We start from the raw sequence: 26020 nt of genomic DNA on the forward strand, positions 1-26020 counted from the left end.
AGTCACGGTGGTTGTGAGTACGTCACGCGCGACAAAACAGTCTCTTCTGTCTAAATAAGGAATGCTTTCATTTAAATCAGTAAATTTACGGCATTAGCGTAGTGATGCCTGCTTTCAGATCACAGAAACAAAGATGGGCGCGTTCAGCTGCCACAGACATAAAACACATGGTGGGCATTCAGTGAAAACTGCGGCATTTGCCTTTACTGCAATCCTAAATGGCACGTTTCCGCCAACGGTGGGCAAAAATTACGAATATGTTTGGTGCGTGCAGTTCACTTGGCGAGTTTGGAAGAGTTATTAACGCAACATTCGACAGATGATAAACGCGATGATCATCGGCTAGACTTGGCACACGACATATCGATGCAGCAAGTTCGGGGTGCGATCATTACGCGGGGAAAAAGAAAAATCGAATTTAGACGACAAAATTTAGGGGTGCGATCATTACGCGAGTAAATACGGTACGTATGGGGGGAGTTTCCGTCCATCGGCGGTGAAGCACAACATTACTGTTGTTCGCTGCTCTTCGTAACCCGCCGTCCTAGGCATGGCTTTCTTCGCACCCGTTTTGGTCACGGTCTATGCCATTGGCATGTCGAAGTACACTGGCGTCTGGTCCACGTTTGCAGTTTGCCCCAGTTGGTAGCCCCTTTTCCCACCGTTTGACCATCACCTAGCACTGAAACTTGACAAGCTTTTTCCTCAAAGTCAGCGGGCAGCTTCTAACACACGGAGGTCCATCGTCTCAGGCTGAATCCGAACCGTTTCTTCAAGCGCGTTGCCAACCTCCCTGGCTTTTGCGTGGATAATCTCTGTCATCACGGGCATTCCCGCTTCCCTTTGTTTCCTGATAAAATCTGCGACAACTTCTTCCACCTCACGGTGCCGGCCTGTTTTTGGTCCATTGATCACCGTGCGAGATGCTGCACAGCTGAACAGTTTGGCCCGTTGTTTGCGCCATCGTCACACATTCTTTTCGTGCTGCACTTGCAGGTTTGAAGTTTTCTCCGGGTGCAAAATGACCTTTCGCTTAAAGGCCGCACTGTAGTGGCACAGCTTGATTTGTGCCATCGCGCAAATGGCACGGGTGTTTGGCGAGCACGTGGTTAGGGCGCAGCACTTCCAAAACTCTACCAACACGACTGCACTGAACAATTGCTGCCAGAAAACTGCCAACTCCACGCCCGCACCCCACGAGAAGGGAGGAGGGGGTGTCAAAGTGCATGGCAATCGCCGGCGCCTAATCGGGTGACACGATCCACCCTTGCCGGCGTGAAAGCTCGCTGGCCTGATGACCCTCGCTGCATGAACGTCGGACTGCGAAATTTCAGAACAATGGACTGTGCAAAGCAGACCAGGCAGTTCGCCTGTGTAGCCGTGGGGACCACTACTCCACCGCTGAGCCTGAGCAACCACCTGACCGTGCAGCTACCGTAGAATGTCACGAAAATTAGCCTTGGGCGCGCATGCAGAACTGCCTGCACATGGCAGCCTGAGATCGGCCTGGGGAGCCATCATGTCACTAGCACGGCCGGGCCTTTACGTATGTAGTGGCTGCAGTAAAACCATGGCACCTGATTGTAAGCGACCCCCCCCCCCCCATTTTCGCACATCTTTTTTTTAAAGAAAAAAAAAAGTCGGCCTAGATTTGAGTAAATACTGTTCAGTTGGCCTCGTGCGAAGCTCTGACATGCGCTTTCGCGGCAGCCAGCTGTTGCATCCCTTATTGGTCCATTCATGTGTGTCCCAGAAAGACATATATGAGTTATTTTGGCGGAAATAAATGTGGCGTTTTTTTTTTCGAAATGGGCTAAATCCAGAAACCGAAACTAGCTCAAATATTGCTCCATTGGCAAGTACATTCTCTCAACTTTCCTCTAAAGAGAGATCGGGACGAAATGAGTCAAATACCAACAGCTATGTGTGCTCACAGATCCCGTTTCAAAACGAAATTGGGCCAGATCCATGCGCTGTATGGATCGAATCGAGTCAAATCCAGTATGCCGATAGTAGAGCACTTCGGCGATCACGTGATTCGGCGAACGTGGAAGCCTCCGTGCGATTTCCCGCCTAGCCTGACTACTCTGCCTGTTTTCTGGGTGTTTGTGCAAGTTTTATTTTTTTTTTTTGCCCTTTCGGAGCTGGATTATCATGGATTCTAGTGGAAGTGAAGAGATCGGCGAGAGATCGGTACCGAGACGTCGACGACATCGTGAACAGAAGCAATGTCGACGCCGACGAAGCAAGAATGTGCCACTGCCCGAATTTCAATAAAGTTTTTTCAAGAATACCGCATTGAATTCCATGTCTCAATTCGAAATGAGCCAAATCCAAAGTTATCATGCTAATAATGGTGAAATCCGCTGCATATTTTTTAATTGATTGTGGCCAGAAACTTCTCCTAGCCGACATGTAAAACATATCATAGAATAGCTTTGACAGCGTTGTATTTAGTTTGCATAGCAAATTTTTGCCGTTTTCTCAAATTCTCTTTGGATGGATTTGACCCATTTCGAAAAAAAACGCCTCAAATGTTTTTTGCTGATATCGTCATTTAAAAAGAGGTTTCTTTTATATATGTATACAAATTTGTATACATGAGGTTCCCCCATTGAGTGCGACATCGCGCTGTACAAGTGTACAGGATGCAATACGAGCCAAGTCAAACCATACTCGGCTTTGTCGGTTCTCTGGCCCTGTACTGTTGCGGTAGCTGGCGGTCGTGCATGCTGCTTCAGTCCAATGAGTTGCTAGGCGCGTTAACTGGAGTTCGTGCGCGGCATCCCCCACGGCAATGCTGATGTAGAAAGAGGCTTCAGCGAAAATCGCTAGTTACTGCAGGACAGGGCTCAGCTGACACTAGATAGCATCAATGGCATTCGCCATGTTGTGTCCTATGGTAAGCGTTTTGGCTCTGACCCCAGTAGTTACACTATTACACCTGAGATTCTCAGGGTGGTGAGAAATTCAAAGAAGAGGTACTCTGAACGCCTTGCCTTGGAGAAAGAACAGTCGGCTAAGCGGCCACGTGAGGAGCCTGAAGCAGGCCCAAGCAGCGAAGGTCAAGATCTTCAAAAGGAAGTGGAGACTGCTAAGAAGATGCTCACAAATGCTGAACTTCTTATTGCCCATGGTCTTAAAACAAAGGACTTTGCCGAAGTTGAAAGTGGAAATTCTCTTTTAGCTTCAGGGAAATCTCTACTTGAGATGGCCATTCAAAAAATGGCTGAAAATAAAAAAGAAGCCTGCCCGCAAGTGACCTTTCTGCGCACTTCTGACCATTTTTAAAAAATTGCTATTCTAATCTTTTTTGTGCTTGTGACAGTTTTCATTAGGTCTTTGTTTTTACACTAGTTTATTGGAGCACGAAAGAGAAGTTTTTTGGTAGTCATTTTGCATTTGTTTTTTTAATTATGTGTATTCACATTTAGTAGCCATGTGCGTGAATGGTACCCCTGATTGGTATACCAGTGTACTGAGTGTTTTACGTCGATGCTTTTGTAGTTGATCATTAGCCATGCTGCTATGCGGGAGTCAACTTATTTTGTGAAAAGCCTATTTATTTGTTGTTGAGTCTCATGCTATTTATCACTGCGGAAAAATTTGCTGTGATATTTAATGTGCTGTTTCTGTGATCTTTGGTGTACAAGTATGTAGAAACTCTTATTATATTCATTTTGTCTTCAGTCATTTTTTTATTAATGCTATGTTTCTATATCGTGTGCAGTGAGCTGTTTCTGTGATATTTATGTACAAACTCATCTGTGATAACTGATATGTTTCCTAGTCACTTGTAAAAAGGTGCTGTGACTCAGTGTTTGTTTATAGTCACTTTTTTGTTTACTAATTGCAGTTAGGTTAGATGAAAAGGTTAATATTCATAATTCGGGGTTCTTTTAATTTTTTTATTGTACTTGAAATTTGTGGAGAATATTGCTTTTTTATTGACTGTCTGTTATGAATACAGTGCGTGTCTTTGAAATTACTTCTATTACCACCTGCTCCAAAAGCTAGTTTTGCTGCTCCAAAACGCAATTTTGCCTGCTCCAAAAGCTGCTCCAAAGTTGTCTAAGCCAGTAGCATCACTGGTATATATATATATATATGTACACACACACACACACACACACACACACACACCTTCAGATTTGTATCGCCGAGATTCCTCTGTAATACAGTCAAAGCTCAATATAACAAAACGGGTAAAATTTTACTTCATTATATCGAAACTTCATTAAATTGAGATTCGATCTTTTGTGTTAAGTGCGGTAAAAGGCCTTATTACTTGCTGTACCCTATTTCAGGGCCTTGTAGTGTGTAGGGAAGGGTCTTTACTCTGGGTAGCACACTGCCGATACATGACGGGCCCGACAGTGCAACGTAGTGACTTCCAGTTGTGGACCTGTTTGGCAGATGGGGTGTTCTCTCTTTGCAGATGACAATGTGTGGTCACCTGAGGCATGTGCCACATTTGAAGACCTGGCACAGGGCCAGATCCTGCAAGCCCTGATTGTTGGTTACGCCGACAACGGTATTCCCCTTGTGCACCTGTACAGAGTCCAGGGGGTCTCGAGCGTGTTCATCAACCGAGAGCTGGTCAACCGCGGCGTGGCCCGGTGGCTGGAACATCCCCTCTGACCGCACACTGTCCGGGCCCCGGAAGTGGCTGCTGGCTTCCAGCGGCAGCGCCATTGCCGGGGGCTCCGCGGACCATGGGGGGCTGCTTGCTCATTGCCATCACTGCCGCAGGCGCAGTATCGAACCACACGTGGTCAGTCGTGCCACCTGACGTGCCACCACACTGGTGGCCACACGCCAGACATCAAGCTCCTTGAGGCGCCATTCAGTGCAGTGTCACCTTCACCTCTGCACTTTGAAGCGGCCTTCATTAAACATCATCAGTCATCCGAAACAGTGTCACATTGGTCACCACTGCATTTCACGACAGCTCGCACCACTCTGCCATGCTACGCAGTGCATCACGAGGCTGACAGCTACGGCCAACACGGCGGGCCACACCCCTCCTCTGAACAACGGGTCACCGCGGTGCTCAACCCTTCGCACCGTGGACACTACAGCTCACGGCCTGCGAGTACTAGTAATCATCGAAATCGGTCGGTTCGTAGGCAGGCATGCCCACCGCCCTTCCACAGGGGGCCACCGGCACCCGACAGTCAGCGTGGTGCACATGTCGGACTCTGTGCTCCCCGCAGGGTGGGTTCTGAAAACGCCGTCAGAGGGTCACGGAATCAAAATTTATCTTCGTACAAGTCGTCCAGCACACCCAGAGTCGGGCAGCCAGGAACTTCCAATTCTTACGCGTATTCTAGACCGAGGTCGTTTACCGACCGGCCATTCTTTCTAACGGCCCAGCCAAACTTTGGGAACTACGGCAGTCAGCAGTTCCTATGGCCCATGCCTGCTCCAAAGTCTAGGCTTCTTCTACCACCGTCGGGGCACACGTGGCTTTGACCTCGTGCCCTGGCCCATTTCAATTTGTAGATGAGTGGATGGCAGAGGTCATCGGCTGTCCGCATTGACCTTCTTTCTGTAAAGTGTGATTTCAGGGTAGAGGGCTGCGCAGCCTCACTCTGTGCGTGTCACCGGCCCTTTCTTTGGGGAAAATGCTCACGGTGGCCCTAGCCTTCCTCCGGGGTTGCAGTCTGTTTCTTCGGTTCTTTGTTTCTGTTTCCTGTTAGCTGCAGACACCTTACAGAAGTGGCAAGTCCATGTAGTGGGTTGGGGTGGCCATGGTTCCCGACATTTGGGTGGAAGCGCGGTTTCTCCTCCCAACCGTGACTCAGGCAGCGAGCGTGTCCAGAGCAGGGTGACACAGAGGCAGCACACGGGCAGGTCGTCCACCCTCATGGCTCCAATTATGCATACCATTTCGTTTTCACTGTAAATATTGTATTACCGCGGGAATCAAGCCATCCCAGGCTGGGAAAATGCACACCGGTCGACCAGTTAGCGTGTAGTGTCTGCTGCTTTAGCGTTGCAATTTTTATGCCACAGCATCTTGAGCGGAGATGGCAGGTTTTTGCTTTTCTTCCAGGGAAGTTTTGTGGGATCAGTCACATTGTTGCCTGTAAATAGAGTTCTCTGCGTGCCTGTGTGTGTGTGAGTGTCCAGCACAAGCTCTGTCCTCTTCTTTCCCCTCTGTGTCTCCCGTTCCCTCATTCACTTTGTCTTTCCTTTGTATGTGTAAACAGACCGTTGGCCTACATGGATTTTGTTTTGCAAAGTGCTGCAGCCAATGCATCAATGGATCCTGCTTTGACAGATTGTGCAGTTATTTAAAAAGTTTAAGAAGTTGGATGATTAATAAAGAGTTGTTTTCTCGTTTCCCTGTGGTCTAGTTTTCCTTGCTGTGTTGAAGAATTCAGTGATTCCACTCCTGCGCCAACTGCGCCAAAGTGCGCCAAATCGTATTTACTGCGCCATCCTGATAATATCGACGAAATTTGCGCCAAACTGCGCCAAAGTCTCGGGTTTGGGGGCGTCTATCACCGGCAATCGCACCGCCGGCGCGTCAGAACATGTGCAGCTCGATCTTGGGGCTGCCAATAAAGTCGCAATCATGGACCAAGAATTATTCCGCTGAATAAAAAGCGCTCGCGCATGCGTTTCGAGTAAGCCACGATGCCATGCACGGTGCCGACGCAGCTTCTGTTCTGCAAGTCGGCTCGACAGCAAAACGCGCTCTTCGCAGAGGCTCGTGACGTCTAGGCCTATCGGTAGCGAGAAAGTGCGACGGCGATTCATCGGCGGACGTCGTCTGTTCCAGAAACGCTGCTGATAGCTCGTTTCAAGCGTCGCATGGCACGTAAGGAAAGCAATGTTCAGTAATAACTACATGAGTGCCGCTAAAATGTCTGTCACTTCAGTTTCCGGACATCGCGGAATGAAATCTGGGATCGCTCGCAGTAGATATATGGGACAATATTGAATTTTCCTTGCTTCGCGTTTATGGAAGAGCACGCGAATGGTGGAAACGCGTTGACACTTTTCCTCAGATATACTTTATCCATGGATCTTCATCCAGAACAGCTTTTTCGTAATTCCTTCCGCCAGCACGTCCGAGTTTGTAATCACTCTGCGGTAAATACCCCCTAAAAGGCCCTGCCCTTTCGAGCTCACGTGCTAGGGTTCCAATTCGAATTTTTTTTGCTTGCTTTTTTAAAAATGTCATCTCATTAGTAAAATCATATCTCCTGGTCGGAGCAGCCGCAAATGCGCAGCTGTCAGTAGCGGGCCCGTCGCTGACGGCCCACAGTGAAGCGGCTACGCCATGTTACACGTCCGCCCCTCGCTTTCGGGGGTAACGGTTAAAAAACTCAGTTTCGCTTAAGAGCGAAGCAATGAATGCGATACCAAAAAATTGTATTGTGAAACGAAGTAAGACTAGCAGCTAACTCTTTTGGATCCGATCTCGCGTAACTCAACAAAACGCTGGTTTAAGCGAATATGGCCCCTCCAGGAACCGAAGCGTTTTCTTGCTCTGAGTTGTCTAAACGCGAAGTACCGTATTTACTCGCATAATGATCGCACCTTTTTTTAAAAAAAATTGACGCAAATTTCGGGGTGCGATCATTACGCGGGGTAAATTTTCCGCGAAATATTTTGAGCACCGAAACGCGAACAAGTCGCATATCGGAATTCTTACGATAGCTATCATGAACATAACCAAAAATAAAATGCACACATTACGCAGGAACTACATGCATTGCATATTGCCCTTTATTTTTTTTATTCACTGACCCCCTAACTTTCATTCAGAGTTTGAAGCGTCACTGGCGTCAGTGTCGTCGCCGCTCGATTCCCTGTCGGAACCGGCAGTGTCATCACAGTCGCACAGAAGGTTATCTTCCGTTCTGTCGAGCGCGTTAGATACGCCTGTCTTCTTGAAGCTGCTGGCGACAGTTTTGCTCTTGCCAGTTTTGGTTTAGCGGAAAGCCCGGCGCGTGCTGTTGGTAGCCATGAGCTTCTCACGCTGATTTTTCCAATACCTAATTCTGATTTCGTCGACACCGAAATGCCTGCCGGCAGCGCGGTTGCCGTGCTCGAGCGCGCAATCAACCGCCTTCAACTTAAACACGGCAGTGAAACTCTCGTATCGCCCCATCGTGAACCAGCACTCAAACAAGCCCACGAGGCACATCTAGACAACGTTTCCTCTTGCTGTCATGAAACGTTTAAGAAAAGCCGCAGCGCCTCACATCGCTGCTTCACAAGGAGAAGGGCTACCTCACACGACTACGCACGACGACGATTAGGGATGGTCCATTAAAATTTTAATCGATTAATCGTTAATCGGTTTAGCCTTTAATCGATTAATTGCTTTCGGTGGAATGTTTTAATCGATTAATCGACATTTTTTGTGGGTGCTTTAAAACCTATATCTCTTTGTTTGAGAGGCATCGTTCGTGTTTCATATGGACCCAAATCTTTTTATCGGACGCGCTGAAGATCGAAAAGTCCCACTTTCGAAAGTGTCGACGACGGGCCCGTTGTGTCCAGTGTGCGAAAATTCCCACTTTCGCACACTGGACACAAGGGGCTCGTCGTTGGTTGATGTCGTGGATTCAAGCATCTGTGGCCATCATCCCTGGACTATTCGGCAGCAGGTCGTATTTTCTCGAAGCCTGCCTACCCGAGCTCATCGAAACCGTAGGCGCGTTCGGGGACCACATCTGGTTGGAAAGTCGCAGCTGAAACATGCAGTGTGGCGGAGGGTGAAGAAATCCCGAGAAAGGTAAAAGAGAGACGAGGAGGATGAGGAATTAAATAAGACGCTCGCTCTCGTAAGCACGGCATCGTTTTTCAGTTTGTCGGTTAGATATTGTGGAAGCCCTACATAATACTATAATTGTGGACTGACGCGATCTTTTCCTTGAAGTCACCCATGCAGAGATTACACAGAAACATACTGGCCTCAAACAGACCATCGGTACAGGCAACTGCGGGAAATAGATTGACATGAGTTTCTGCCTCCCGGCTAGAACAAACAGCAGCAGCGCCAGTACACTCCGCAGGTTTCATCTGATCGTTGCCTTAACACGGCGCCACTCGAACGTTTTCACTCGTGAGTACAGCCTGAACTGTGAGCTATCTAGTGTATCAGACATTACAACATAAATTTCGCGACTGTCCTCCTTTCTTGCCACAGCAGAAGACTGGGGCCTCTAGCTGAGAGCTGTATTTCTCCCTAAATATGCGACCATACACAGAATTACTAAATGCTACAAGGTCACTTCTTCAATAGTAATGCACTGGATGCTATACGTTCGGTAAGCCGACGCGTAAAGTTGCGGATTACATAAAGGGTCAATAAGACTTTTGACACTTCGCAAGTGCGCATTCCTGCGCTACATTTTCTCTCAACTAATGGCAGCAACTTTCGTGTTTCCAGTGGAGACGAGGTCGTAGTTGCACGTGCTGTCTGTTATGCGTGTTCGTGTCAAGAGAGCAGAGTATATATGTTCCGCGCCCCAGCGCTAGCAAACCGCGCTTGAACACTCTATTTGACGAAGTGACTAGCTGTCATTAATTGGGCTAACTGCATTGCAGGAAAGCTAGCTGAACAATTATGAAAATGGTATATGCCCAATAAGACGGACAGTTGGGCTAGTTGGTATACAGCATAATAAACGATGGTTGCCAGCGTCCTTGTCCTCTTTACGCTAGCAAACGTGTCTATATACGTTTGTATATACGTGTGTATATACGGATTACCTAATCCTCTCCCCATCATCGTACTTCATCACACTTTTCCCCCGTTGCGTTTTCCCCGGTGCAGAGCAGCAGGCAGGGGCGTACTAGCTCAGGTCACCCTCTCTGCCGTATAATATATTTTCTCTCTCTCTCTTTCATTGGTAAAGACTATTTTATTTGCTAAAGAGTAAAACAGAACGGCACTAAGAACCAGTCAGGAAATAAGCAGCGCATATTACAATGCCGCACTTACACAAGAAACGAGTAAAATCTGAGGGTTTAATAAAAAACAAAGAAACTTGCGATTGACACTACAGGCGACAAAAACTACTCGTTTATCAAATGTAAGGAGAGATGCGTTTATGCGGCAACACGATGAAACAGCGCGGCAAAAAACGAACACGAAAAAAGCAACAAGACGATGCGCTGGCACGTATGAGGCAGTAGCAGCAGTAGATTGTGAGCCGCAGAGAAGTGGGCAAGTTCATTTCTGCCTCGATGGGGAGGAGCCGCCTCCTGCCCGGGCTTGAAGCATTGGGTAGTACTCGGAGTTGGACGCCGTACGCGACAGAGATCATGGCGAATTCATATCTTTCTCTATGGGTAGGGCTCCGTGTTTTCCGTTTTATCCGAAAAAATCCGATAAACATTCGCTGGTAAAATTTTTGACAATTCGGATTTATCCGATAAACTCCGATTTTAAGGGCCAGTATGACTTGGTCCCGTTCTTTATCGAAAGGTCAAGTTCTAAGCGCTCATTGATACATCTTCTGGTTTGACCGATTTAAAGTTCACCGCGCGTAGCTGTATTAGGCGACGTAGCTGTATTGTGCTCCGGCTCAGGTTCTTACATACAAAGGTTCACAAGGACTTGCAACTCCCCAACCCCGAATTCAAGGCACTTCACATCAAAGATCCGAACCACCTACTCAACAACGCTCTGGAGGATGGAATCAGGACAAGCTCGTTTAACGTAGCTCACGATTTTGTTGTGCACTTTCCTGCCCTGTTGAAGTCGTCGCGGGAGCTGCGCCGTAAGTTTGGTCTTGTTTGATGGCCATGGGCATGTCCATCAAAATGCTGAAAACCGTATGTTTTCGAGGTGGTTCTCTTTTTATGAAGCTCTAGAAGATGTTTTGGACTACTGGCGCGCCATTTTGTCTTTCTGGAGAAGCCAAGGGAACGAAATGTGAGGAGCTCTAGAGTCTTATTTCATCGCCTGAAGCTGTACATGACTTGCTCGTTAAGATGAGGTTTCTGAAGACCAATTCGTGTGCCGTGCTCTCAATCATTAAGGAACTTGAGGCAGAGAGTACCCTGGTACACCAAGTTTATCCCATACTGGGGGTTCGTTTGCACGCACTCATCAGTCAATTGCGTGATCCAACCGAGGTCTTCGCATCAGATGTCACAAGTCTGTTCGACCTCCTTGACGAGAGTGACATTCACGATACTATACGCTGCTGTCACCGAAAAGTGGAGACAGACATCTGAGAGGAACCTGTGCGATCAACTCTAGTACAGCAAAGAATCGTTTTGGTACTGTGTTCAAATTGTGAATCCAAATGTGAAGCAGCTGCCCTGCGTGTTCTAAACCTATGCGCCTATTTTTCAATTAGTGCTTCTTGAAACTGACGACACGAGCCAGCCCCTTAGTGATTTTGCGAACTATCAGTGTTATGAAATAGGTAACATTGTTGAACCCCTGTCGTTTAGAGACTTCACAACGTCCAGTGGCCAGCGCTTTCTCGCGGCGCGCTGCGTCTTCTGGCGCTTCCTGTTTCTAGCGCTAACCTTGAAAGGGCATTTTCAACGCTGAGAGTCGTCAATCGAAAGGAGCGCCCTTCGATCACTGACAGCAACCTCGCAAAGTATGCTTGCGTGTTTTACAATAAGCTTTAAGCATTAGGTTCTTATACACACAAATACAGGTGTTATGTGTTCAAGTATTTCGCTTGTGCGTATGTTTTTATACATTCAAACCTCTAGAAATAAAATGTGCTTCATGTGTTTTGATGTTTTAGTATTCAGATATAAATCGATCTAAGGTTTTGGGGTTTAGAGAATAATGTAGAACTCAGAATTTCGAAGATTTGGGGATTTACGAGAAATAAACTCCGATAAACGCCGAATTTCCTCCAAAAATATAAACTCCTATAAACACCCGCCGATTTCGAAGAAAAATAAACACCGAAAACACGGAGCCCTATCTATGGGGTATGGCCACCGCCAGCTCCGGGCTCGTTCTGCTAGCGCAGAAATATGCGCTGTAATGTACACGGCATCTGCGCCTCAGGATAACGAGCCTCGCAGTCATGCGCTCCGGCCAAGGGGCGAGGTTGGGGGCGGTAGTGGGGGGAGCCGTAATCGATTAATCGAATAGTTTTAATCGATTAATTAGATTAATCGAAAGCCGGAAATCGATGACGATTAATCGATTAATTGTGGACATTTAATCGATTAATCGATTAATCGTTCATCGATTTTACCATCCCTAACGACGATGTTGACATTGCAGCAAGCTACCACAAATGCAGCAAGCTCCACCGAAACATCAAAACGAACCGTCGATCAAAATTAACGACAAAATACGGCCGCTGCCTCGTTCTCCGCGTGAGTGGGGCTGTAAAGAAGGTGGTCTGTAACTTGCATTCCTTGTTGAAGTACGCGCCGATTGGAAGCATCAAGAGCAAATTGCAACCGAAGCGAGGATCGGTGATGCTGCCATGTTGCCGGAAATCGTCACACTCACTACCGGACGACAAGCGATTTTTTTGGTTTCCCAAAAACCTGCGACGCGACAAGCGACGGCGATGGATGGCCCTCCGCGACAGCAAATCCCTGTCACTCGTCTCCGTCGCTCGAAAATCGCGTGCATGCGGTTGGGCCTTAACACTGCGGGATATCAAAACCACGTGATCAAAGCAAACATGGCGGCTGGCGGAGCTAAGCGAACGTCTTTTTTCTCGTAAGTCATGGAGGTCGTGAGTGCGTCATGCGCGCCAAAACAGTTTCTTCCGTCGAAATAATGAATTATTTCGTTTAAATCGGTAAATTTGCGGCAACAGCATAGCCATGTTTAAAGGACAGAAACAGAGATGGGCGCGTTCAGCTGCCACAGACGTAGAAACACATGGCGGGCATGTGAAAACTACGGCATTTGTCTTTACTGCTATCCTAATACCGCACGCTTCCGCCAAGGGTGGGCAAAAATTAGGAATCTGTTTGGTGCATGCAGTTCACTTGGTGAGTCTTGAAGAGCCACTTACGTAACGTTCGACAGATGGTAAACATGATGATCATCAGCTAGACTTGGCACACGACATATCGCTGCGGCAAGTTCGGGGTGCGATCATTACGCGGGGAAAAAATCGAATTTTGACGACAAAATTTAGGGGTGCGATCATTATGCGAGTAAATACGGTAAGCGTTGAGAGCACAGCAAGTTTACGAGCCGTCTCCTGATGCCTCGAGACAGCGCGCGCGCAAGCGACTGCGCCCTTCGAACGATGCGCCCCCCCCCTTCCGCTCCCCTGGCGTCCCTTCATGCTCCTTACGAAAGACGGGCGGGGCGTTTCCTCTCTGTTTGATGAGCAATCGACGGCAGGCCCGCACGCGGGAAGATGTTATCTCATGCGCTGTCCGTGCGACGGAGACAGACGGCCGGCTAGTTTAATCTCCGCTTCAGTCGCGTTCGTCGCCAGCGCTCGCGAGCTTTTACTCGCGGCTAGAATGCGCGTGGTGATCTTATTAATTTTGACTTTATACGGAAAATTACGGCAACGGCGACGGCAAAAATCCGCCGAGAGTATCCATATAATTGCTATCGCAAGGGTCAATGTACGGGGCAGATTTTGCGCCCCCCCCTGCCCCCCCTGTACGCACACCTACGCTCCTGAGATGATTTTTTCCTTGAGATTTGCAACGAATTGAAACATTTTTAGCCTTCATAAGAGCCCCATAATAATACTCAGGTGCTTGAATGTTAATGCAATATGCTTCTGCATTGCACTCCAGGATGTAAAATTCGCTGCTCCAAAGTGCTCCAAGATGAAAATTTTGCTGCTCCAAAGTGCTCCAAAACGGAAATTTTGCCGCTCCAATAATTGCTCCAAATCAGAAGTCCTCGGTAGCATCACTGAGAATTCCTTCAGAGGCAGCAATAACGCATCTAAAACCTTTTCCGATACATCATCGTGCTCTTTTTTTTTTTCAGAAATCTTCAGCGCAAGCATAAAAGCTTGTGATGCTCCTGGTATTCACAGAAAGCTGAAAAGTTCACTAACGAAGCAGTCAGCGACCGATTTTTCGTGTCCCATAGAGTCGCTGTGAAAGGACGTCTGAAGTTATTTAGGTGTCCTATTCGTACTTCCTGCTGTGGTTACAAGTGCGCAACTGCATTAATTGAACTTGCCGTAACTGCCACATTCATTGTTTATTGGCGCGTACGAAGAATGCTTACACAGCAAACGCGTGCGCACCGCACGGTACAGCAAGCGCCCCGGCATTGGCGGCGTCAGGTTTGCAGGCAACGCGCTGCACGCAACTACCTAGAGACAATCGGCTCGTCCCTTACAAAAATGCTTATAGAGGTTTAATTAAGGCTAAATTGACTTTTCTCTATAGGATGTATTGTGTTTAAATTGAGCGCCAATTGACTTTTTCTATTGAGTTACACAAGGATATTGGCCACCGTGTTTCTATTGAAAATCATATTTTGCGTGTCAATTTAGCGTCTTTTGTGAGCGCCAATTGAGCGCCAATTGACTTTTTCTATTGAGTTACACAAGGATATTGGCCACCGTGTTTCTATTGAAAATCATATTTTGCGTGTCAATTTAGCGTCTTTTGTGAGCGCCAATTGAGCGCCAATTGACTTTTTCTATTGAGTTACACAAGGATATTGGCCACCGTGTTTCTATTGAAAATCATATTTTGCATGTCAATTTAGCGTCTTTTGTGCGAGTCAAAAGGAGCTATTGACCAGCTATTGACTGTGTGTACTCAGTTTCAATTGAAACAGTTTAGGGGAGTGTATATTCAACCCTTATTGTGTTCAGTAAAAAGCATCTGGTATGCAAGCGCGTTACGCAATTGTGAAAAATGGTGGCTGAGTTCCTCCGCGTTTAGGAACGTAGGCTGTTTGCGACATTTCTTGAAAACTAGCCACTTAAATGCTATGTTTTAGAAGTGGTACCCAATAATATACATTACATGCTATCAGTGTATTTTTTAAGCATTTGCTAGCCATAAGGCTGATCATTCGAATTTACTGTGCCGAACATGAAAGAAATTCTGCATGCCGCCTTCAATGCTTTGCCCTAGCGAGAGTTTTTCCTGGCGTGCGCTGATGTTTCAATGGTTCAATCGTACGAACAAGGTAAAAACTGGGAGAGAAGTCGCAAATTAGTACACGGGCCCACTATTCACATGAACGACACCATACACGCACATGTACTGTGATGCCGATGTTGTGATTTCTTCATTGTGTAAGCTGCAGCTGACCTTCGGTGTTCTGTAAAGTGTTCAAGCCAAAATGTAAAACACAGATCTGTTAACATCTACATTTATTTTTATGAAAACTCCAATAGAGACGAATGCCATCATTTAGTTGGCGTTGCGCCTGTTTCCGAATAACCAGGGCGAAGCCTGCCTGTAAGAAATACAAAAAAAAGAGAGAAAATGTTGTCATAAAAAATGAAATAGGTAGAAGAGGACGGTTTAATAATGTAAACCACAATAGTTACGTAGTAGCATACTGATAAAACATCCAACGCACAATACTTTTTTTCAGGTTTCATAACTTTCGAATAGAACGTACGAAGGCAGTGAAAATGATAAACTTACCTTCAAAGATAATCAACAGATGCACGTGGTTTGGAGATCCAGCAAATACAGAAAATGTTGATCGCACATCAAGGTGACGGTGTGTCTCTGCAGCTTTGCAGAAAGGAAGCCACGATGGAGTCGTCCATTTTGCCGCAGGAAAGTTGCGATGCTGGGTCTGATGAACAACCGTTCCGCCGAAACAAACTTCCATGTACGGCCACAATTGCAGCACATGAGCGAAGTAGCTTCTTCACACTTTCGCTGATAGCCTGTGTAAATCGCGGTACTCGCTGTCCACGAAATCAGAGCAAGAGAGATCGCAAGTGCCGAACACGACCACACTCGCGACGCTGGTGAGCAATTCTGAAGAAGAAAGTGCGGCGCGGAGGGATACACGAGAGCTAAAGTGACCGTCAGAAATTTACACGGGTGTAACTCCCAATAAATTCTGCGAAGCTTATTTGTGAACTAAATTTCAAGTATTCATGGCGCAATATTAGCACCCTATAAAATACAGATTGATCTTTCCCGCGTTATTTTCTTGATCGCAACAGTAGACGGGCCTCCTTGCACCTGTGCAGTGGAAGTTTCCGACATGCGTTCTCCGAATTCTTCACCCCTCATGGTCCCCGCCACGTGCAAAGAATACCGCCCGCGACTTACCAGACAGGCGAGTTTCGGAACAATAGGGCGCGCCCCCACGGGGAGAGCGGCTTAAAAATGCACGACCATTGAAGGACACGTTCGTCGAATCCGCAGTCACCGCAGTCCTTTCGCGTAAGCCGGCTACCACGACGTGCTCGACCCGCATTTTTATCGTACTTCTCATGAATAAATAGTAATAAAATAATAATAATAAGGACACTGCTTGTCAAAGCATTGAATACACATTCCGATAAACATTGCGTCAACGGTATTTTTGCTAATCTCGGAAGGCAAACTTTTAGCGCATCATTGAAGCAAATGCAAGTGTCGCACTTGACCGCGACACGATCCGTCATAGCGGGTCATATGGCTACGCATGTTTTTTGACAATTCATGGTGAGAAAAACCTTTGATCTTGCATTCAAAGAACTGTTAACTTCCCCTTTACCCCGTCGACAGCCGCGGGGACCAGCAGCATCGATCTTGCGACCTTCGATCAAAGCACCTAGCTCGCTTAATTTTCGTTTTTTCGTTGCTTTTTTTTAGTACTCAACAACGAAGAAGAAAGGGGGACGGCCGGGAGGGAGGCCCTGCGGTGAAACTTGGCCCTGTACCTAAGGAGATGCCCTGCACATGCGTGCTTCATGGTGCTTTTGTAGCTATATAGAACATTATTGTATAAAAACAAGAAAACTAATTCCAGGTACATTGGGACATTACACCTGTGTGATGCAAAAAAAAAGTAAAATGTCATATCGCAAGCTAGAGAAGCATAAAACATAACAGACTTGAGGTAGCACTGCATGCTATATTGAGAGGGCTCAGTAGCCGGTCAATAATGCATACGTTGAGTTCGAGTCAATTGGCACTTAGTTGTTTGAAAGACAATTTAATGCGTATAGAGTGTGAGTAAATTGGCGCTTAGATTTTTTAAAGCCAATTAAATGCGTATAGAGTGTGAGTCAATTGGCACTTAGTTTTTTGAAAGTCAATTAAATGCATATACAGTGCGGGTCAATTGACACTTAGTTTATTGAAAGTCAATTGAACGCGTATACAGTGTGGGTCAATTGACACTTAGTTTTTTGAAAGTCAATTTAATGCGTATAGAGTGTGAGTAAATTGGCGCTTTCTTACCTTTAGTCAATTGAATCTGTACCGAGCTGACCCAATAGACAATGCGGTTGAATTGACCTGCAATTGACTCAATACATGCTCGGTTCCAGGTCAATTAAAACTCAATCTGCATTTTTGTAAGGGGTACGTGAAGTGGCGGAGACAATTATTAAGCAGCATATCGCTGTCTGAACACGCGCACACGAAGTTTGGTGCCAGTTTTCAAAAGCTCCTTGGCAGTGCAACCGTGTGCCATCGCACGATCGTGCAAGATAGCCGTAATTATGGTGGGCACCTGGGCGACGTTTGCTTTAAAAGCCTCGTGTTTTTTCGTTTTTTTTTTTCTTGTGTGTGTGAGAAATTCGTACTTGCCGATTAGAGCGTAGTACGTTCGTAAGGTTTAGACATGCCGCACGGGTTCACGGGAGTTCGCTGTACGAGCATTGAAAAGCCTAATGTACTGTCGGGCAGGCCTTTCAGCTTTTATTTCGGAAGTTGTGGCGTTATGATGATTAAAGCAAAATGCATGCATTCGTTTTTACTGACAGTTTCGGGGTCGATAAATAGTCCGGGAAAAAACAGACTTCACAGCCCAAACGAAATGTCCCAGGGACATCCTTACGTCCCAGTTATGACGTCCGCTGAACCTGTTCTAGTTTGCAAGGTCCAGAAAATGCGCGAACACCGACATATTTGGGATGGTGTACTTGGGAGTCCGCGTGCCCAATATTTTCTGTCAATTTGCATCAGGAGACAGCCTATAGAATAAAGCTGGCGTGTTTTTTGGCTTTCTCTTCAACTTTTAATCATTCTACCTCGAGCGTCCCTAGGAGATCAAATTATAGCTTAAATAAAAGCTTATTCATACGTCACGGGCCGTTAATTTTGTAGAAATGGCACAGAAAGCAATTAATGCGATAGCAACACATTGGAATGGCACACGAAGAACGGCAAGCAGCTCGAAACTTTCAGCGCGCTGCTGAAGCACAAAGGATGCACGAAAAGAACACACGCAGAACGAGCTCGAACTAACAACTGTCACACCTCGACATTTGCAGCGCACTGCTCAAGCACAAAAAAACTTCTGCAGCTGCACTACTGTGAAATACCCTAACGCCGGTTTCCGTGACTTTGTTGGGACACTTGAGCGAGCACTATTTCTCCTCAAGAATTCTTACCAATATAGTAGAGCGACCTCTGTGAGTTGCCGTTGCAAATTTGGATGGTATACAGTATTTTACATTGTGCCAAGCGAGGAAGTTGTGCAGTCGCTGAGTGCTTAGTAGCAGCTGTAGAATGAATCTTTTTGAACTGCATTGAGATTAGGATGGTTTGACGCTTGCAACTGACTTGCGTTCGACTTCGAACTTGCACATTGCTGCAGTGGCAGAAGTTCAATCCTGTGTGGCGGCGAGACGAGCAGGCATATTTAACCAGCTAAAAAGCATTAATGACGTGCGTCAATCAGGAAAGAAACAACAAAAAAAGTTTTATTTAATTCAAGGCACAGGCTGAAATACGCCGCACACTTCGTCACCTTTACTACAATGCACGTAGAAGGCAGCACACTCACGCACGAAATTTGATTTATCAGCTGGCTTGGTTTGTTCGCAAATACGTGAAACGTCACGAGGCGTTGTGCTTTTACGTTGCGTAAGGTACAGCTGCAGTGACCTTTGCAGATACGCGATTGCTAGTTAGGCAGACCCGACCCACTATTTGTCAACGCTGATCGCTAAGCGCAAATACATAAGATTGATAAGAATGTACCAAGGCCGCCTGGATCACCGCCGCCCCGATCCAGGCTGCCGTGGTCGTACCAACTAGCACCAGTTGAAACGTTGGTCGACGCTGAGCTTTCGTGCGCTGCTATCTCGGAACAGAAGATCTGTTGCTAGATGGAGTATTGACGAGTCAAAGTTCTTCGTGCCGGGTAGCGTTGTCCGGACTGTCCTCAAGCCACTTCCGGTAGGCAGCTACTGGATCCATCATCCAGAACTTGTGGAACGAAATGGGTCGCTGGTGTGACAGCAGCTGACGGCTGTAGTCATCGGGCCTTCCCTGAAAGAAAACGTTCAACCTGACTTCATGTCTCCTGTGTTTATATACACACAACACGAACAAACATAGGCGGGGGGGGGGGGGGAGGTTCATCACAGCTCCCCCTCTCCCTATTATGTCAATGTGCGGGGCTGACTTTGCTTTGCGCCCCCCCTCTTAGCATGCTCTTAGGCGAATAGGGGGGGGGGGGGGCTGTGCGCACGCCTATGCACACAGGCGTGCGCGGGGGGGGGGGGAGGCAGGGGGGCGGCCGCCTCCCTTAGTCACCTAAGAAAGGGGGGGCGGGGGCGCAAATTCTGCGCCATGCATTGACTTAATAGGGAGGGGGGGGGGCGCTGCGATGAACCTTCACGCCCCCCCCCCCCCCCTGAAGGGGAAGCCTGCGCACGCCTGAATGCATGAAACGGAAAAAGTTAGCGTTTTTTTTTTTTTTTTTCTCCAGTAAGTACTTCGACACGTTACAATCCAAATATAGAATCGAGGGAGATCGACACGTCGAATGCAGTGTTTTCAAGATTAAGATTTGTTGAACGGCATCAGGAAAATCCAATAATTCATTGAGTTTTGTTTTCGCAGAGCATGGAATTTGTGGGGGCAGTACGATCGCAATAATCGGCAATGAATCCGCTTTTTGCGCCCATTCCACTGTTCATTATGCAAGAAGCATAGCGCTTGCGATACGTGCGCGTATTCTGGAAGAACCGGGAAAACCGGCAAATGGCGTGCCGAATGCAGAGTCGAACTGGTAACCAGCACCGTGAGGATAAAAAAAAAAAATACAGGAGGCGCGCCAGCGGGAATAAAACTAGAAGGCAACCTCACTGTTTCTTTCCAATAAATGTTAAATTTCATATCCGAATAGAAGCGAATATATGACGACGACTGCTTCGGACAGGGAATCGTTGAATCGCAACGACAATTTGATTCACATAGAAACCTCGCACATTTTCGCATTCCTAAACAGGAGCGAAGTTTGGCCTCGACTGCATTCGCAACTAACCAGCCTTCTCCCGCCAAAGAGTGATGAAGAGAAATATGAGCGTCCGATTTCAACCCCCCACGGTGGTCCAGTGGTTACGGTGCTCGACCGCTGACCCGAAGGTCGCGGGATCGAATCCCGGCCCACGGCGGCCGTATTTCGGTGGAGGCGAAATGCTAGAGGCCCGTGTACTTAATTTCAGGTGCACGTTAAAGAACACCAGATGGTCAGAATTTCCGGAGTCCTACACTACGGCGTCCCTCGTAATCATATCGTGGTTTTCGGACGTAAAACCCCAACCATTATTGTTATTTTCCCGCCAAATGAGCGAAAGTACCAGTGAGTTTAGGTAACAATAATGTCCCGTATGTATTATGCGTATATCTTTGTCCCGTTGTGCCACGCCCAGGCCACATAAATGTTATGCGTACTGGCAGGCGCAAAGCGCGTTACGTTTATGTTGCCTAAAGAGCGGTCAATCGGCCAATCTGACTGGCATTTTTTCGCGAAATAAGTAGAGACCGACGCCGCACTAACACCATGCATGGCTATGCTGCATGCTTGGTCCACGTAGTACTATCTGGAACACCAATCGGCGAAGTAGTTGCCGAGTTACAAAAGGCTGTCCGATTGAGCGATCAGCAGCAGGCCACGTGTCTCACCCGGACTGACACCACCACTGGCATAGCCGGATAGGGACCCCCCCCCCCCCCCCCCAAATGTTTCAATTTCGCATGGGAATATATACACGCACACATACAAACGCACGCACGAACGTACATAAAGTATAGTCGAATACCCCCGCCCCCACCCCCACGAAAAATATTTTTGGCTACGCTACTGCTCACCAGCAACCACCTTGCAGTATATAGACGAAACACACAGTAGTATACCTGATGGAAAAGCGGCGAATGCGTGAGTGACACGTCCAGCTGTTTGAGGCACACTCCCAGGGTCATGTCGTCGGGTGAGTCGGCCTTCGAGCACGAGCATGGCGAGTTGATGATCCGCTCCACGGTCTTGCGGCTGAACACCATCCTGCGCAGGCAAACCAGACGCGCGCTAGTGAAGCAACAGTAAACAGCGGAGAGGGAAGGAAGTGACCAGACTGGAGGTGCATGCTTGACGCTGCACTCCCCGGCAAAGTGCAGCACTTACAATTCGTCGTAACCTTGGCATCGACTATAAATGACGTACAGATTCTATACGTGGATGCTCACTGTTCCGCTTATAGTTACGATGAGCCAGGACTTTATTTCAATGGGAGGGAGGGGTACGACCCTACTATATTTGCGTTAGGGAGTGGTACCCTTTCACCCCGTCTACTCCTTGGCTACACCTACGCTGGTGATCTTTGAAAAGTCTTTAAGACTGCCTCTCACTGCGAGGCGATTAGCCATGATCGTGTGTGCACCGACTTTCTTCCGAGTGCACTTTCTCTTCGTTACCTCTCATTTTTCTCATGCGGTGTAGTGTAGCCAGGGGGAGGGGGGGGGGGGGGGGCAAAATGTTTATGATACATGGTGTTTTACCGAAAATATATAATGAAAATAGGCGTTTTTCTCCAATAGTCAAGGCTTTCAGCAAGTGCCCCCCCCCCCCCTCCCAAAAAAATTACTGGCTACGGGCCTGCCCGCGTGACACCTGGTTGAATTTCCTGCATGCCCATTCTACTTTAGCTTTCTTGTATAGCCAGATTATCCTGCTGACAGCGAGCACTGCGAATAGCCTATGCAAGTGTGCTCAGGAGGCCACAATACAGTCACACAATCTCTCCGTTACGTTATGCTGATTCGTGGTGTAGGAGCCAGACTTTAGTTAGGCCAGTGCTACTCCTAATCTCACAAATCTACGTGACATTTCGGGTTCAACTTACAATCTCGCCTACATTACTATATCTTAATGGAGTGCTGTTCTATACTTATTGGCTAGAGCCTCACCCAATACAATGAATGTATTGTATACCTACCCCGAGCCTCCGGTGAGGTAGTCGTAGCCGCGCTCAGTAGCCGCACCGAATCCGTAGCGCTCGCCAAGCGCCACGTCGTCTTCCGAGTCGAAACAGCTCAACAGGTCCAGGAGGCGCGGTATGCTGAAAGAAGAGGGACCATGCACAATGTGGTCGAGCAGCCATTATCACGGAGATCTAATTACACGCCAGGGGCGTAACCAGGAATATTTTTTTTGTGGGGGGGGGGGGGGGGGGCGGCACCTCCTTGATCTGAAGGGGGGGGGGGGGCAGGCAAATGTTATCGAGCGTCATTTTGAGCTCTGTATGCCATGGCAAAAAAAAATTTCGGGGGGGGGGGGGGCACGGGCCCGGTGTGACCCCCCCCCCCCGTGCTACGCTACTGCTTTACGTGCCATATGTGTAAGCTGGTGCAAAGGCAGTCGCGCGCCTCATTATACATGCCAAGTTGTTACATGCCTGCCATTCGGAAACCATGCACAATTACAGTGCGGTCCTATGTTAAAGGGAACAGTCAGCCGTGAATGAAAACGCTGTAATTAAACAATTTGCTTGCCCCTATCAATAAAGTGCCCTAATATAATCATTCTAGGTATACCTTTAGACACAGAGTTTGTCTTTGAATCCTTGCATCGCATCTCAATAATAATCGGTGGTAGACACCAAACGCTTTGTTTTCTTTAAAGGGACCGACAACTGATTTTTCTCGTCCCAGTTTTTTACGGCGCGACAGGAAGCTTACCCTTCGTATCGTTTGTAGCTGCAGTGGTTTATCCTAATAGCACGTAGTTATTTTATAAGCAGTATTTTTCGATCTGAAAGGCTCCAAACACGCATGGAGGCTTGCTCCAGCAACGCTGAGAATTGATAGCGATTCCGCTAGCCCTTGTGAAAGCTGTCGCTGTTCTGCTTTCGCAGGAGTTACTGTAGCTATGCTTAACCACCTTTATTTTGAGTTTTCAAACCATTTTTGAAAATAGCAAGCTGTTACAATGAGATGATGTGGCTTTATACGCCTTCTCGGTATTTGTACAGCGTTGTGTGCGCCTGCGCCCAAGGTTGCCTGCGCCTGTGACATGGATGGCTTGTCCCGGCATGGGTCATGGGATCATTACGCCAAGCGAAGGCAGCGCCACTTTGTTGCATACAACTAACGCAGGCCTATATATGTACATTTTTATGGAGTAATATCTTTTAATATGAGGAAATGAACAATATTTCAGTACTAACAGAAGTCATCGAACGCGTACACCAATCAATGGTCACGTGACCGGCTTCATCAGACCGTTTATGATTTTGCTGCCAGAGGCGCCAAAGGTCATTTTTCGCGACTTTCAATGAAGAAATAAAAATATAAATCCACCTCTCACGAGATAAACAGGGTTGGTTTGAGTCAATGCGACGGACAATCTTTCCATCAGTGCAGCCATCTCATTTCATGTTCTGGGTAGTTGTCGGTCCCTTTAACAGTGGACCGAATCGTACATTTGTGTTTCGTTGTTTGGCACGTAAAATTCGCATGAATGGCTCTAGTAGCGATCGTCTAACCAGTTAACAGATCAATAGTACTGAAGTCACCCGCGTGTATTGAAATAACATTCCAGATATTTCAGATTTATCTGGAGGATTTATTTTCAGTTTGTTTACCACCACTGCAAAAAGTTGTTGAATAATTAGATTGATCGATTAGTCGATCTGTAGGCTCGGCTGACGTCAACGAGACCTACACTTAAGGCCGAGACAGACGGTACGATTTTCCATCCGATGCGATGTCCGACGCGGCGGTGCGGAAGCCGGAATGGTGACCTTTCATCGTATCGGACCGCCACCATTCCAGCTGCCGCACCGCCGCGTCGGACGTCACATCGGATGGAAAATCGTACCGTCTGTCTCGGCCTTTAAGCGTTTCACCTATCGTAGTTAAGCGCCTTACACAGGAGATCAGAAACACAGCACGCAATGAAATGCACTTGTATTTGCCATCAGAGAGCATTGTACGCAGGAACATCGCCAGTATCACTGCAACGGTCTTGTAGATTGAAGTACTGACCCGTTGATTTACCTAGAAATCTGGCTATTTTTCATCCGACCGGCGCATATATACGAGATAAGTCAGAGTTATAAAAGCAAGGAGGGTAGGATGTGCATTTTTAAACGACCTTGATGCGAGTCACATGCTTTCGTACATGTAGTGTTTTGAGAGATGCAAGGGACAACGTTCCTGTGCGTCCAGGCACGGTGTATATGCACGGTGTATGCCACCGTGCATGACTGTACACGACAAAAACAGTCACACTGTTTGCCACAAAGTTTGCCCAACCGGTGATTTAATGCGCATGAAAGTATACCGTATAGGTATGAAAAGACGTGCCTGATGAGGGTGTCGTCGTCTGCGACTAGCAGCCACCGTGCGAGCAGACCGTGCGACACGACGTGCCTCAGAATGGCCAGCGTCTTAGCGCAGTGACCGCGCTCCACGTTGGCCACGCCTACCGTGACGGTCGGCACGCGGTCGTCCTCCACGTCGCTGAAGAAGAGCACCCGGTGGGCGTCTCCGGCCCACGTCTTCTTGATCACCGGCACTGCGATGTGAAACGAAAAGGCCGCTCGCGAAGCTGACCTCGGAGGGGACAATGACGCGATGAGGAAAGATGTCGGAAGCTCCGACGTTTAGAGTTGTCTTTGAAAACGCAAGAAGTGTTTGCGGTGCGAATGGACTTCGATGTGAAGTTGTGAAGATGCAATGTGATGATGTCAAGATGCGATGTGAGGCACTGTAGTATGAAGAAAAAATGAAAGCGAACAGACTTTCGGGAGACCGTTTGGGCAGGGATGGCAGGGATACGGCGATGGGCGTTGAGGTCCCATGGCGCAGAGACGCAGCACGCAGAGTTGGATGGGCAAACATTTAATTATCAAATATGAGCGAGTGACAGTCCAATTTTGTTTATAACTCATGATCACTGGTATATATACTCATATTTATTCTTCTATATGATCTGTATGAATGTGGATGAAACGAGGGAAGACCTTCGGCCCTGTTGGCATGTAACATCGCGTGTTGTGACCTCCTCCTTTCCTCATAGCTTTCTTCAAGGGCTTTATAACTGCGACTCGGGGTTTAACAAACTCAGTGCCTTGGCTGCTTACCCGAAGATCGCGGGATCGAATCCCGGCCGCGGCGGCCACATTTCGATGGGCGCGAATGGCTAGAGGCCCTGTGTACTTATATAGATTTAAGTGCACGTTAAAGAACACCAGATGGTCAAAATTTCCGGAGCCCTCCACTACGGCGTCCCTCATAATCAAATCATGGCTTTGGGACGTAAAACCCCAACAATTATTATTATTATTATTATTATTATTATTATTATTATTATTATTATTATTATTATTATTATTATTATTATTATTATTATTATTATTAACAACCTGAGTGGTCAATTATATCCAAAAACGACTGTAATCCGTTAAACCATCCCCACGAACTCTACTGATGTATCTGACGTCGTACCTCGGTCTTTGTGAAATTGACTGCACGTCTTGACTGCAACTGTCAGGGATTCCTTGGGCACAAGCTCGGCCTGCGAGAACAAATCACAGATTGCAAGCGAGCTTGGGTCGAGAACAAGGAGTATATTTTACCCCTTTTATCTTTGAAATATCATCGCGAAGAGATAATGTTGTCGCCTTCGAGGAAGGAA

The 26020-nt window shown here is 47.3% G+C and overlaps 2 protein-coding genes across 6 annotated transcripts in view; one reads left to right on the forward strand and one right to left on the reverse strand.

The window, feature by feature from the left end:
* Positions 1 to 6348, forward strand: part of LOC119390813 (A-kinase anchor protein 1, mitochondrial) — a 115201-nt gene extending 108853 nt beyond the window's left edge. For all 5 annotated transcript variants that reach the window (XM_037658512.2, XM_037658513.2, XM_037658509.2 and 2 more), the window contains one exon: positions 4439 to 6348. In XM_037658512.2, coding sequence (XP_037514440.1) covers positions 4439 to 4641 — 203 coding nt within the window. In that variant the 3' untranslated portion in view covers positions 4642 to 6348. The remainder of the gene's footprint in view (positions 1 to 4438) is intronic.
* A 12423-nt stretch (positions 6349 to 18771) lies between these two features.
* The window catches only part of LOC119390815 (beta-1,3-glucosyltransferase), a 30262-nt gene continuing 23013 nt past the window's right edge, over positions 18772 to 26020 (reverse strand). Inside the window, exons 8-12 of the mRNA XM_037658519.2 lie at positions 25831 to 25900; positions 24688 to 24898; positions 22317 to 22439; positions 21241 to 21385; positions 18772 to 19368 (exon numbers count right to left, since the gene is read on the reverse strand). Coding sequence (XP_037514447.1) covers positions 19222 to 19368; positions 21241 to 21385; positions 22317 to 22439; positions 24688 to 24898; positions 25831 to 25900 — 696 coding nt within the window. The 3' untranslated portion in view covers positions 18772 to 19221. The remainder of the gene's footprint in view (positions 19369 to 21240; positions 21386 to 22316; positions 22440 to 24687; positions 24899 to 25830; positions 25901 to 26020) is intronic.

Source organism: Rhipicephalus sanguineus, chromosome 4, assembly GCF_013339695.2.
Source record: "Rhipicephalus sanguineus isolate Rsan-2018 chromosome 4, BIME_Rsan_1.4, whole genome shotgun sequence".
Classification (NCBI taxonomy): domain Eukaryota; kingdom Metazoa; phylum Arthropoda; class Arachnida; order Ixodida; family Ixodidae; genus Rhipicephalus; species Rhipicephalus sanguineus.